This window comes from Urtica dioica, chromosome 11 (assembly GCF_054948205.1).
Source record: "Urtica dioica subsp. dioica isolate 48M chromosome 11, U.dioica_male_clone48M_v1_H2, whole genome shotgun sequence".
Lineage (NCBI taxonomy): Eukaryota > Viridiplantae > Streptophyta > Magnoliopsida > Rosales > Urticaceae > Urtica > Urtica dioica.
Genome location: NC_142766.1, coordinates 10,383,411 through 10,396,740, shown reverse-complemented (window position 1 = coordinate 10,396,740; position 13,330 = coordinate 10,383,411). Strand labels below are relative to the sequence as shown.

The 13,330-nt window shown below is 35.3% G+C and overlaps 1 protein-coding gene across 3 annotated transcripts; it reads right to left on the bottom strand.

The window, feature by feature from the left end:
• Positions 1-3,279: 3,279 nt before the first annotated feature.
• On the bottom strand, positions 3,280-13,060 carry SDG25 (SET domain protein 25). Of its 3 annotated transcripts, none has more exons than XM_089630330.1 (17): positions 12,917-13,060; positions 12,315-12,695; positions 12,076-12,192; positions 11,464-11,802; positions 11,042-11,386; positions 10,661-10,963; positions 10,089-10,571; positions 9,236-10,004; positions 9,011-9,136; positions 8,437-8,861; positions 8,190-8,312; positions 7,946-8,026; positions 7,726-7,779; positions 7,335-7,486; positions 6,979-7,160; positions 5,265-5,352; positions 3,280-4,621 (listed from the first exon to the last, which is right to left on the bottom strand). In XM_089630330.1, exons 2-15 carry the CDS (start codon positions 12,618-12,620, stop codon positions 7,139-7,141), a joined length of 3,645 nt encoding a protein of 1,214 aa, XP_089486456.1. In that variant the 5' UTR covers positions 12,621-12,695; positions 12,917-13,060; the 3' UTR covers positions 3,280-4,621; positions 5,265-5,352; positions 6,979-7,138. The 3 variants fall into 3 exon arrangements, with proteins under 3 accessions (XP_089486456.1, XP_089486457.1, XP_089486458.1); XM_089630331.1 differs by lacking the exon at positions 12,917-13,060 and adding an exon at positions 12,795-12,815; XM_089630332.1 differs by lacking the exons at positions 3,280-4,621; positions 5,265-5,352 and adding an exon at positions 5,367-6,881.
• Between the last annotated feature and the right edge of the window lie 270 nt (positions 13,061-13,330).

Here is a 13,330-nt window from a genome sequence, read left to right as displayed (position 1 = left end):
TATCCGTTGTAGAATATCTCGCCGCGGCGAGAAATTCTGGAATTTTTTAAAATTGGGCAATGGAACTCTATCGTTGTAGAAGCTTCTACAACGGATGTGTAAGCGTTGTAGAAGCCAAGCTTCTACAACGGATATCTAAGCGTTGTAGAAGTTTTTACAACGCTGGATTCTACAACGCTTAATAAGCGTTGTAAAATCATTCTATAACTGTTTTTAAGCGTTGTAGGATCTCAGTTTTATAGTAGTGATTTATTATAACTTTGGCAAGAATGCTATAAAATTTTCATTTAAATTAGAAGTTACAACACGCAACCGGTAGGCAAAAGGTGTCACCGTTTAAAATTTTAATATGGATAGGTGTATTACTATTTTGTGATGCAAAAACAAAGTATAATTTTTTGTGTCATTATCTTATCATAAATCATTAATGTTCATGAAGAGTATTCCATGAGTAGTATAAGTATGATGACGTGACTAAACAAACCTAATTTGTATCCAACTTTTTCTTTTATAGGAGTTTGGTGTCACACGCTTTTTGCACATTAAATAGTCACAACAATTACGAAATGGGAAACAACACACTCCTAGCATAATAAGAAAAACCGTGTTACATCTTTTTCAATTCCTTACCTTTTTCTATATACTCTATTAATTATATGCCTTTTTGTCCCCTATCTCTTCCAATTTGCTTTTATCTTTACTTATTGTTCTCCCCTCCAACTACTATTTTACAAAAGAAAAAAAAAATCACTACCGTACTAATTTAACGTCTAGTTTTCATAATACAATATATTATTACCGCAATATTGTGTATTTATGGAATGTGGATTTTGTACCGGCATTTATGCAAATTCATTTAAGGCGATCTATCTCATATATTCTATTTGGTTACAATAACTACACGTGTACACAGTATTTTTTTCGAAAAACAGTAACTTGTACACATCGCGGGGAGAATCCTGAAATGTGTAGGGAGGCTTGCAAGACTATGATTTATAGAATTAGAAATAAATAAATATATATATATATAGAATAGATTTAAGGAGGTTCAAGTTAAATTTTAGCTGTAAAAGACAGTCAAATAGCAAAAAAAAAAAGGTCATAGATAAATTAACACACTATAAATAAATAAAAAGAAAAAAAAATTCCAAATTCATAAAAGTTTCAATGAATTAGACATTTTTATATCTACAAGAAAATATGCAATTAATATAACATATTTTTTTTTTTTACTGAAGTTAACAAAATTGGTAGATAATTTATTATAAGATTCGAAGATTTATTTCATATATTGATTTATTGACATTCATCAAATTCAAAGCCTTAGGCGCTAATTAGTTTTAGATGTTTATATAAGAGTATGAAACATCTAATTCTAGTAGGATGCCGAATGTTATAACGGTCATATACCACCTTCTCGTCGATAGAGCAGCTTAGAGGATCGATATTCAAGTATTAGTTATATTAATGGATGCTCAATTCACATTGGGTAAATTTAGTTCTAATAAAATAAAGAGAGAAGTCTCGGGTCTTTAGTTGAGTAACCACAAAATTTGATAAAACGAAAAAAAAAAATTCTTCTTTGAATTGTTGTTATCTTATCTTCACTTATGAAGTTCATATATAGTCCCCAAGTCAACTCTAAAAAGATGGACTATATACTCTTTAATAATATCAGATTAGTTACAAACTCGTTTTTGCAATTTGGTTGCAGTACGTCCAAGGTCAAGAGTATTCAATTATTATGTTTTATTAAAATCTTATTGGTTAATATATAATATAATCAACAATTGGTGTATGTATATTTGGTGGTTGGTGTACAAGAGGAACTTTTTGTGTTTGAAAAAGTGATAACTAGGATCTGATCCTCGAACATGGTTATTAATTCTCTGTGTCATATTTTTATGTTTTTTTTCTACCTTGTTTGCTTGCTTTATTTGTGCATCATTAAGTATTTACTTGCTCAGCTTGTTTTTTTAACAAGATAGGTGAACAATGATGAATTGTGAATTATGAATTGTGAAATCAAGTTGTTAGTTTGAACTGTGATTGTGATTATGAATTGTGAAATCGAACAGGGAATCAGAATTGTGATTATGAATTATGATAATTTATAAAATCAAATAGTGAATTGGTTACATAAATGGCAGATCAATCAGCAATGAAGTATTATACGCCCATATATGGGACTGCAAACGAGTTTACGTGCCACTTTTTCTATAGGTCATGAGTGGCGGAACAACCTGAATGAAGTTCACCTTGAGTGCTAGTAATTATTATTAAAAAAAAAAAAAAATTGAGGGCCAAGTTCCTCCTGAAGTTCAAAAAGAAATTCTACCATCCTTAATCATTGATTCTACGTGTGTTTTAATGTTGTTTCAGTGTTTGAAGCTACTTTGTGGTCATGTGATCCTCCTTTAAATTTAATTGTAAAAGCTGTGTAACCAATTAAGCAACGGCAACTTTAAACTACCGTAGGTATTACGACTTCGGAATCTACAATTCAGCGCTCACACACAAATAACAACCAATATTTAATTATACGTCAATTTGTTTTTCCGTCGTACCAAACATTAAGAGAGGCCATTTTCATGTCACAAAAGGCTATGTTCCATGCTCTTCATTGATACTGGTATTTTTATACATTATTTTAATCCCTTTCTATCCGTAATTGCATGAATCTCTAGTCGCATTGTGAGGTTGTCATATATATGCACCGACTATAGATTAAACAGCGGACATTGTAACATTCAACTAAGGTGATCTAAATAGTATAATTTGATTTTTTCAAAAGCATGCAAAGTGAAAACCCTCCTCCTTTGTCCGGGCTTGGGACCGGCTGTGCTATGAAGAGACAGGCGGAGTTACTTTTAAGCCAAGAAAACAACGTTCGCCATTTGGTCAACATAGAATTGAAAATGTGTATTATTTGTACCACTTTTTTCAATCTTTGCAGATGAATGAATTGCCTGAGCTTGTTATGGTATTTTCTAGTCGGTGAAGCTCGCCGGATTTTACATTGTTCTGCCATCAATTTCCCTGTCGTTAAGTTCTATGGTCAAATTATTTTTAGAAAATTATTATCATCATCATCATCATCATCATTATTATTATTATTATTATTATTATTATTATTATTATTATTATTATTATTATTATTACTCTATGGTCGTAATATGAGTTCTTGTCTGAGTGGATATTTCATCGCCGATCCATGCAATCCATTCATAATTTTTATGTTGTCCTCGAATATAAATTGATTTTCAGAATGGGGCGGAATTATAATAAAATCCAGCAACTTTGTTTGTCATTCGTAAAACGAAGGACGGGGTTCGAAAACACATACCAAAGGGAAAAAATGGGACAAGAACTCGGCCTCAATAGCTCCCGAGGTTTATTTTAGAATTATGCACCATTCCTGCAAATAATGAAAACAAAACAAAAATAAAAACCTACAAATACATACACCTCTCTGAAGAAAAATAAAATTAGAAAGTCGGCCAATCATCTATCCATAGTCCATTCCTTGTTATTTTTATGACCACATTCACGATTTTAAACAATGCAAAGTGTAGGCATCAAAGCACAGAACGACCAAAAACGATTACTTGCAAAATGGAATTATTTCAACGAAACTTATAACGCTTTCTTAAATCCATTTCATCAACACCAACACATGCAATGTTTTATAAATTTGAATAATGTATATACCATGTTTCTTCCCATGCACCTCATCAAAACGTAATTTGCTGTGTATTAGTTATCATTATTTGGGGCATTTCATGAGAAGCAAACGATAAAAATTATAATAAACCCTCAAAATGTGGTAACGACTGAAGTCCATAACCTGGTCTGCATTTTGTTTTATTTTCTTCTCTGATTGCATATAAGAGTATGGTGATAAACTAAAATATGCGCACAATTAACTATATATTTTTAAGGTAATAATACTATATTTCTATAAATACCCTAATGAGATTGGTCGAATTGAATATCCTAAACAAAATTTATGGAACACCTAGTTACATTGGCTGTTTATGAATAGAGTTCGATCATGATTAGTTTTATTATAGGTGTTTATAATTCCAAATTTGGCCTACTACCGTATATTATGAAAAAGACACTCCATATTATAAGAGAGAATCAATTAAACGACTAGTTGCATTTAAAAGCACAGAAATATGGCTATCTAGAGACTAGTTATAGAAATAACCCTCTTTTTTTTTCCGTTCTGAAAATATTTATTCATAGAATGATAGGAAACATGTCTAACTCTAAAGAAAGCAAAGGACCACTGGAAATATATAAATATTATTCCCAAAATTATGCAGCCACTCCAGTCTCGCCTATAAAATTGAATAATTTTATATTTTGAAATATGAAGCATTTCTGTACAAAAGTAAATCATGCTTTCAAATACTGTAATTTATCCTGTGAACATTAGAACGCTCAAAATTGATTTACAGATTCTAAGAGGAGAAACTCATCTGCGGACATAGAGAAACCTATAAGAATGCACACGTATCCGTATATCATCTTCTGACACCAAAGAAAAACTCCAATAGTGGCCATCATATGATCAGATCACCCAGCTTCTGTTGTCAACTATTACTCCAGAAACCTAGAACACCGTTATAACTTCAACATCAATAAAACTTTAGTAAAAGGAAAGTTATCTAAAAATCAACCCCTATTATAAAACTTAAAATAAAATTCCAGGATTTAAGATCCAAAAGAATTTTAGTCTCAATGGAAAATGGCATTGCTCTGTAAGAAATCTCAATGGAAAATGGCATTGCTCTGTTAAGAAATCTCAATGGAAAATGTCATTGCTCCGTGAAAAACTCTCATAAAAAATAGGTAATTCAATAAAGAAAACTTGACTGCTGTCACCTGGGATGTAAAAAATAAAATTAGATTAACCCTGCACTTGATTGCACAAGACAATTGGGATGAAATTCTTTCTATCTTTTTGTTTTGCATAGATTACTAGCTCACAACATTTAATTCAGTTATAACTATCGCTGAACAAGAGCTACAGGCACACAGTATCTTAAATAGCTAACTATGAATTTGGGCTGTCTACTTTCTTTTCTTTTTTTATAAGGTGTCGCTGATTTAAGCCCGCGTTGCTCTGGCAGTTTGACCGGGATCGAACCTGGGACCATGCAACTACTACTAATAGCACAGAAAACAGTGGGTGCCTAATCTCCTTGTAAGAAAAGATGGTGTCAGATACCAAGTAATGGAGAAAAAGTAAACACCTTTGGTTTGAATTCTTGTATCGATACAGCAGTCTCCGGCACCGATTCACGACGACCTTCAATTGTCCATTCTAACCTTGAGAAGAAACTGTAAAAGACATTCTCCAACTGAAATTAAACTTGCAATAGATGGATGCATTCCTGGCATAACCAGCCACACAATTTCAAGTATTTTATCTTCCCACACCCATTTAAATACCTACGCGGAAATCAGAATCAATGAACCTCTATATTTGCAATGGTCAACACAAACTCGGTAATTCTATTTCCAGGCTACCAGTATTCAGTGCAGCGATAATAAATTATTTATATTAATCCAACCTATGACACTCTAGCATTATCAGCACTATCCAGGAACTCCACATCAACCCAACCCTATCCTCTCATCAGCCACTTCACTCAACTACAACCAATCATTTAGTGCATAAATACAACATCAACGCACTTCATACCAGCCTACACTACTGCACCCTTCATTTGTAAAACCTACCATTGCAAAAACCAATTTGCAAGGAAGGGACCCAAAGCTTGCACATATAGCTTCCTAGTTATTCTACAACTGTGGTAGCAGTACAACTAACTCTGAACTCTTCAATTCTTGACGTATTTGTATAGCACGAGCTTTAGTAATATCAACTTCTATTTAGAAATATTTCCCAGGATAGGCTTTTTTTTTGCTTCATTTGAAAATTATGCATCATCAATTTAAGATCTTTGCTTGGTTGGGCATCAAATCTAAACTCGAGGGTTAATCCTGTGGTGCGATAGAGCTGTGCATACAGTGGATTTTTTGTTTTTTGGTCCATTTTTTGGTTTTTATGGCCAAAGTTTTAAATGGCATAGTGTTTCAGTACTTCCTCAGACCACAATGCAAGGCTTTTAATGGTTAAGCGATCGATGACCTTTGGAAGTAACAAAATGACAAAGACGGTACTAAATCATGTGGTGATAACAGTAGGCAGACAAGCATAAGGCCTTTAGGTGCTTCTCCCTTTTATTTCATTTTTATTATTATTAACAGTCAAGTTATCATATGGACCGTAGTTTAAGATGTTTGTCTTCATGTTGCCTTTATTTTTTAACAAAACATTAGGAAACTAACCCACTTAGACTTTCGGAATTGTTGTTTAGCCAACCTTTAGTAAATATTAGGTAAATAGCCACAGACTTAACATATTTACACGCATTTACACATTTTTATTTTTATTTTGTTGTTGCGGTTAAGCTTTTTGAACGTGTAAATAATGGCTTATGGCTATTTACAAAAAACTTACTAAAGGTTGGCTAAATAGCAAACCAGATATGTAAATAAGGCTATATATTTAATGGACTCATTTTTGTAAATATGCCTCTTCATTCTCCTACTAAGTGTTCAGTAGTACACTGATTTCCGCTAAATTAAATAATAAAGTAATGCTAGATGGTAGAGAATCGAAGTCAATCACTTTACGGGTAGATAAATGTGTTTTCCCTTCCTTTACTTTTTTAATATTCTAGTGAGAAGTGTGGTTATCCTGTCTCAAGTTGTTGAGTTTCGGCATAAAGATCCAAGGCTTAAGAATTTTTGAAATAGGTAGGCCATCTAGAACATCGTCTAAAGCCTATAAATTTGTGTTCCTGAAAAATAACATGAAAGTGCGCTTACATGTGTAAAAACAAATGTCTAACATCATATTTTAAACATAGAATACGATAAGAGATTTTTTTTTCGTACCTTTGACATTATCCCCAAATAACATCCGAGAAAGAGATTGAGTGGGCATAGCCAAGAAACGTTGTCGAAAGCTTGACTACGAGTGATTGATAGAAATCCAAAGACATTCTTCCACATGCCGTTTATGCAATGTACCTAATATGGGAACTGAAACCATATTCTAATTCAATGATCCACGACACCTGATCAAAAGCAGAGGGTAAATATTAGTAATTTATTTACGAGTGAAATCAAAAACTGCTCTCTCAAAATAATGTCAAGCGAAGATCAACACTAATGTCATTCTCTAAATTTACACCATATAAAAGATAACAACATATTAAAAATATGCAAACTTCTGTAAATTTCAGTATTACCTTTTAGACCCACAATGGCAAGGGATCTTTTTCTCCTCCAAAGGAAATTTGTAGTTATATGTAAGCTCCTCACCAGCTGCTATTTGTCGTTTTGCGTAGATGAAAATTTTCTTCTCTCCCTCGAGACTTATAACTTTGGTGTAGCAGTTAGGCTTCAAAAAAATACAGGAATATAAATTTATTGTAAAACAAAAAATCTATTGCATTATTATTTAAAGAGTGCTATACATCAGGTGATGTGTCATCACACAGATAGCGAAAAAAACAGCAATGCCATGCGAAATAGAACTATGACATATGCGTCTCAATGTGACAGCCTCGAAAATTTGACAAATAATGTGGTGTGGCAACTCCCTAAAATGATATATAGATAATAAGTTTATCCAGCTACCTCACAAGAATGGTTTATAAATCTTGCGATACCCCCACGCTTTGTTGCGTCAACCTGCACAAAATTCATACACTATAAGCAGCATATTTAAATCAGAGACATAGTCCTCTTCATGCTCTATCGTCTAGCTGCTGCCCGATGTGTACCCACATGGACGCGAGTCACCCTGAAAGCAAAATTTATAAAGTAAAATCAGAGACTACAACAATGCTATACTAACCACGTAACCATCATCGAGCCTAAAAAGATAGCTGCTGCCAATTCCCATCTTCTCATACTGCCTTTCCCTTATGTCAGATATCTGAAAATAAATCTAGAATTAAATTGACAGAAAGAACAACAGAACAAAGAGAAAGAACGAGCAAAAAGAGGGTGATAAGAAGAAAAAAAAATAGATAAGGATGACATAAATAAACCTATAAAACAGATCATCGTTAATATGAAACAGATCTAATGGAACTTACCTGTGGACGGATCAACTCTCCTACATATTCAATGACAAAATCTTCTGCATCAATAGGTTCGAGGGCAACAAGACCCCAATCATGTATCTTGCTTCTCTGGAAACGCAATTGTTTTTTCCTTGCCTGCAAACACACATACACAAAATATATATACATATATATGTGTGTATAAATTAAGATCAGTCATATGAGAAAACCATATAAAAAGCACTCCCAAAAAAATATAAAAAATAGACTCATCAATCACCTTCAGTTGAGTGGCTTTTAAAAGATCAGCCCCTTCTGCAGCAGCAACAAGATTGCGCAATTTTGCTCTATTTGTTCTAGCTGATAGAGCCTTTCCATTTGACATATGTGTCATATTAACATCAATACTTAGAAGCTTGGTATTGACATATTTAATTCCTCTGACATTAGCCCTTTCAACAGCACTCGCATTTACAGACCACCTATGCCATTCCCATCCATTAATTGAAGCTCGAGCACAGCCATCAGATTTAGGGCACGGACTTTTAATTTTGGATATCTTCGACTTGATCTTTGCCAATGCACCCTGCTTAGACACTGCTTGTTTGGCAGCAGATCCATTTGCTGTTTTCAAAACTTTGTTGGAGGATGGTGATGGCAAGTCCTCCATTAGTAGCTTCCTCTTGAGTTTTGACACCTTGGTTGCTGCATAGGCATAATAAATTATAGTAATTAATATTTTTTTATTGTTTAAAACAGAACAATTCATCTATTTTTCATTCCACGGCATATTATGCTGAAAATAAAAGTGTTAAAATTATTTTAAGAAAAGAAGATGGATTAAAAACGCTTACATTTAATTTCCCGATTTTCAGCACTGTGGTCATTAGAATTTGAAATTCTATCCCGATTATGATTGTCTACAGTAAATGAGACCTCTATTCGATTAACTGTACCAGCACTTATAATCGGTTTGCAATCTGTATGACATTGTAAAACAAAAGGTGTTGATACCTGTGATGTCCTGATTAGAAGCATTAAAAACAGCCAAAATTTATAAATAAAAGAAAACAACATACTTTCCGCTCTGTCGTAAATCCTTATCACTTCCCCACTTGTCTTCTCTCCAGCAGATTGATAAGTGGACAAGCTACTTTTAAGTTCGGTAACTGCTTGCATGGATCCATTCCTCACGGATGATTTGAGTTTTTCTGTCTTTGGTACAATCTTTTTAGAACTTATAGCATCAATCTGCGGAACCTTTTCAACCCGTTTTGCATCTTCAAATGCACGTACCTTCTTTCGCTTAATAGGATTAACAGAATGACATGAAGATTCAACACTTATCTGGGGCTTTTTCTCAATGTAAGATGTCCCATCAATTGCAGCAGTTTTTGCTGAGGTAGAATTGGGAGACTGTAATGAATCCTTACAAACTTTGGACTTCTTCTTGGGGCAAGAGGTCCTGACTATCGCAACAGTTTTTTCTGGGCTAGTATTGGGAGACTGTACTGTTTCTTTGACAACTTTAAACTTTTTATTGGGGCAAGAAGTCCTGTCCAACACGTCAGTCCTTGCTGAGTTCCAATTGGGAGACTGTTTTTTACCAACTTTGGACTTTTTGTTGGGGCAGGGGGTCATGTCTAACGAAGCAGTTTTTACTGAGCTGGAAGTGGGAGCCTCTACTGATTCTTTCCGAGCTCTGAACCTTTTCGCGGGCCAAGGGGTCCCATCTACTCCAGCAAATTTTGCAGAGCTAGAATTGGGAGACTGTACCAAAGCTTTCCCAGCTTTGTTGAGCACTGACCTCATGGGTCGATGTTCCTTATCAGCAGTAAGCATTCCTAGCTGAACAAAGTAAGGCATAAACCAACATCAAAATCAACAGAAATGCTTCAATACAAAAGCAATGACAGAAGGAAAGGAAAATACCTTATCACTGTTAGTTCCCCCATGTCTTTTTGAACCACGCCATGTTGGAAGAAAAAGCTGAAGAGCATGAGCTATAAATGACGATTTAAGTTCCCTGAGAACAGTCTCGTGCAACTTCTGGCGGCACAATGCTGTGGCAACATATTGTCCAATCTTGGGCATCCCTTCGTGATCATAAAATCCTGAAGCTCGAAACTTTCCAAGATGTGATGCAGAAAAAGTTATAATGCCCTCTTCACAGCCAGGTATTGGTGGCTCATCAGTTTTATGGTCATCGACCGCATCATTCGCATGTAAGCATTGTTCCTTGATTACAAACGATAAGCATTCCACCATGTGATTTCCAGGTTCGGGTTCACTTAAAGGTTTTGCTACCGGTGACAGAGACTCGGTGATCTCAGGAATGGTTAATTGGGAGGACGTTTCATCAAAACACGGTTTTAATTTGTCATCACATATCTCCAATGTGTGAGGAATATTGACCTGTAACAATATCAATGATTTTCAGCACCAAAAAAAAAATATCAAGGGGTGGTATAAAAATAGTGTATTTACCTAACAAAAAAAATTACCTCGTTCAACCTTTCATCCTCATAATTTTCAACTAATGTCTTAACTTCTCCGTCAACAATAATTTTAACAAAATCCGTGCATGACTCCAGCACAGATAGATGAAGCTCATTTTCTATGTTTTGCACAATGGATTCAATGTCCTTTGATACAAATTCTATAGTTGATATTTGTTTAGATGAATTTGGCCCCACAAGCCCTGGAGAAGATGTAACAGTGAGCTTGGCATGATCGTCTTCTTCCGTGGCCAACTTTTCAAAGCCTGGAGGGATATCAACGTCTGCAGATTCTTGCTTCTGTAACAACTGCAACAACAAAGGTAGACATTACAGCATTGTAAAAAGGGAACCAAAATGTAAATTTTTCTTGTGCCAGTAACTTACAGTTTCATCAAGTATTTTCTCTTCCTCGGCCACCTTGACATATTTGCAAATTTCTCTGACAGGCCTTGAAGACACACAGTTTCCAGACCAGAGTTTTCTTTTCCTCCAGGAAGATAAATAGTCTCTGACAGAATCATAAAAGACAGCATTCCACAGAATTCTCATGCAATTATCAAAAAGCACCCTTCTCACCACTTCATGAGATCCCCAAAAGTTTTCAATACTTCCAACAGATTTCAGAATGGCAGAGGGTAGCATTTGGTTCCTATCATTGCCTGTCTGTGGGCTTGGGGTGGCTACCACACGTGTAGGTCCAGCACTGCTCTTCAGTTGAGTGATTTCCGACTGTAAAAGCAACGAGCAGCTCATAAGTCAAAGAAGATTAACAAATTTATGTGAAATACTAGAATTGTAAAACTTACCGTGGCTCCATCCGAAGAGTTATCCTTTGGAATGTGATTGATCAATTCGAGTTTGGGAGGTCTCAGAGCTTTCTTCTCATTAACTTTCTTTTCATTGACAAATTCAGCAATAACATTACTAATAATTTCATCTAACACAACCCTACGAGCTGCTTTTGTAATTAAATAATGCAATTGACAAGAAACTTCCTCAGAAGTCTCGGGAATCAAGCTCTCAAACGTGCCAGTCTCATTTTTTATGGCATCAGATGTGGCGACAGTTTCCAATGCATCAGTTTTCCAAGCATTTATAACAGAGAGCAAAGAGTATGATGCATGACCACTTTTGGCATGGTAAACCTGTATGAATAAATATCAGACAATTCTCCTCAAAGATAAAAACAGTAAATGGCTCCTTCAGTTCTATTGCATTTATAATATAGTAGCATAATATAAATTCTATTAGGGAGGCACAACATTTACAATGACAACCAAAACTGAAACCCAAACCCAAACCCAAGTCATACATTGTACAGCAAACGAAATGGTGAGAAAATTATCAATACAATTTTCTTTAAAAACAAAATCAACAAACTCTCTTCCATGTTTTTGTATACGAAACAAACAACTTACCACAACTGAATCGTGAAGATAATTATATTGATGCCAGGATATCAACTCTGGGAGGGAATGTGGCCCGTGTTTTTTCCCTTCACCGTCCTCGTAAAACCAACACGGTTCTTTGCACGGCTGAAATCACAGAGCAAAACCACCGGATAAATAAGAACACCCAACCTACTTATCACACAGAAAACACAAGAAGATCATACAAATAAAACCCAGGCTGAACTCAGGCTTCTAAACCGCCAAACCTGCAACAAGTCTGATGGCACAGTATAAGCGCCCAAACTGAGATAAGCAAAGCCGGTGGCCACATGGTCCGGAAACTGCCTGAAAAACTTCAAGGGCACGGAATTGGCTACTTTTCCGCCGATCACAGGGTACACCGGGAGATCCTCCGGCAGAAACCCGGTGGAGAGACCCTCGAAAAGCTGTTGCTGGATATACGGCCCACACATTTGCCCGCTCTCATTGACGTACATCCATCCACTCGGTATGGCATAACCACCGTGATTGTTCTTGTTTCCGACGACCGTACTGTCTCCGCCGCCGTTCATCTCAACCTCGCAAGCCGAACGCTTGTTTCCATCGAAATTGATAGATGACGGATTAATACAGCTTTACATGCACACCTGTACAACCGTACCTCAACATCAATCAATTTCTCAATTTCTAGAAAGTAACACTGTGATCATCGTCGGATTCAGATTGTAATTAGAACCCAAACACACCTTATTTGTGACCAGTACGGACTTATTCGACTTACAGGTTTTAGTTGAAATCCCAAATTGTAAAATTCTTAGGTTTTTTTTTAATGGAAGATCGCTGAAGAATAAATAGGGTAAAGAAGCACCTTCCGAGTCGACTCGGCTACGATTGCGGAACTAGGTTTAGATGCAGAGTAGTGAATCGGAAGGGAAGACAGAGAAATACTTCACTTTCTCGCCTCATATCTCGATTACACAAATCTGCCGTGTGATTAATTAGCGATTGTGTTTTTCTTGAAAGTTTCTTTATTAACGAAACTTATATATCATAAGCCGAAAAGCCTGTGTGTCGACTTGTAACGCAAAACAATTAACCGGGTTTTTATTTTTATTTTTTTTACATATATATAAAAGGGTAATTTAGCAAAATAGCCGATTCAAACTTTTAAAATTGCTAAATAGCCAAGGTTTTGTAAATACTAAGTAAATAGCCACTCGGATGACGTGGCCCAATTATATGTTTTTCCATATCCGAAAATTGCCCTTGTTCCGTTTGAATT

Coding starts and splice junctions, on each gene's coding strand:
- SDG25 (XM_089630330.1), bottom strand. CDS start 12,620: ATGAACGGCGGCGGAGACAGTACGGTCGTCGGAAACAAGAACAATCAC. Junction 9,137..9,235: donor GATTTACGACAGAGCGGAAA/GTATGTTGTTTT, acceptor AATGTCATACAG/ATTGCAAACCGATTATAAGT. Junction 8,027..8,189: donor GAGAGTTGATCCGTCCACAG/GTAAGTTCCATT, acceptor ATTTATTTTCAG/ATATCTGACATAAGGGAAAG.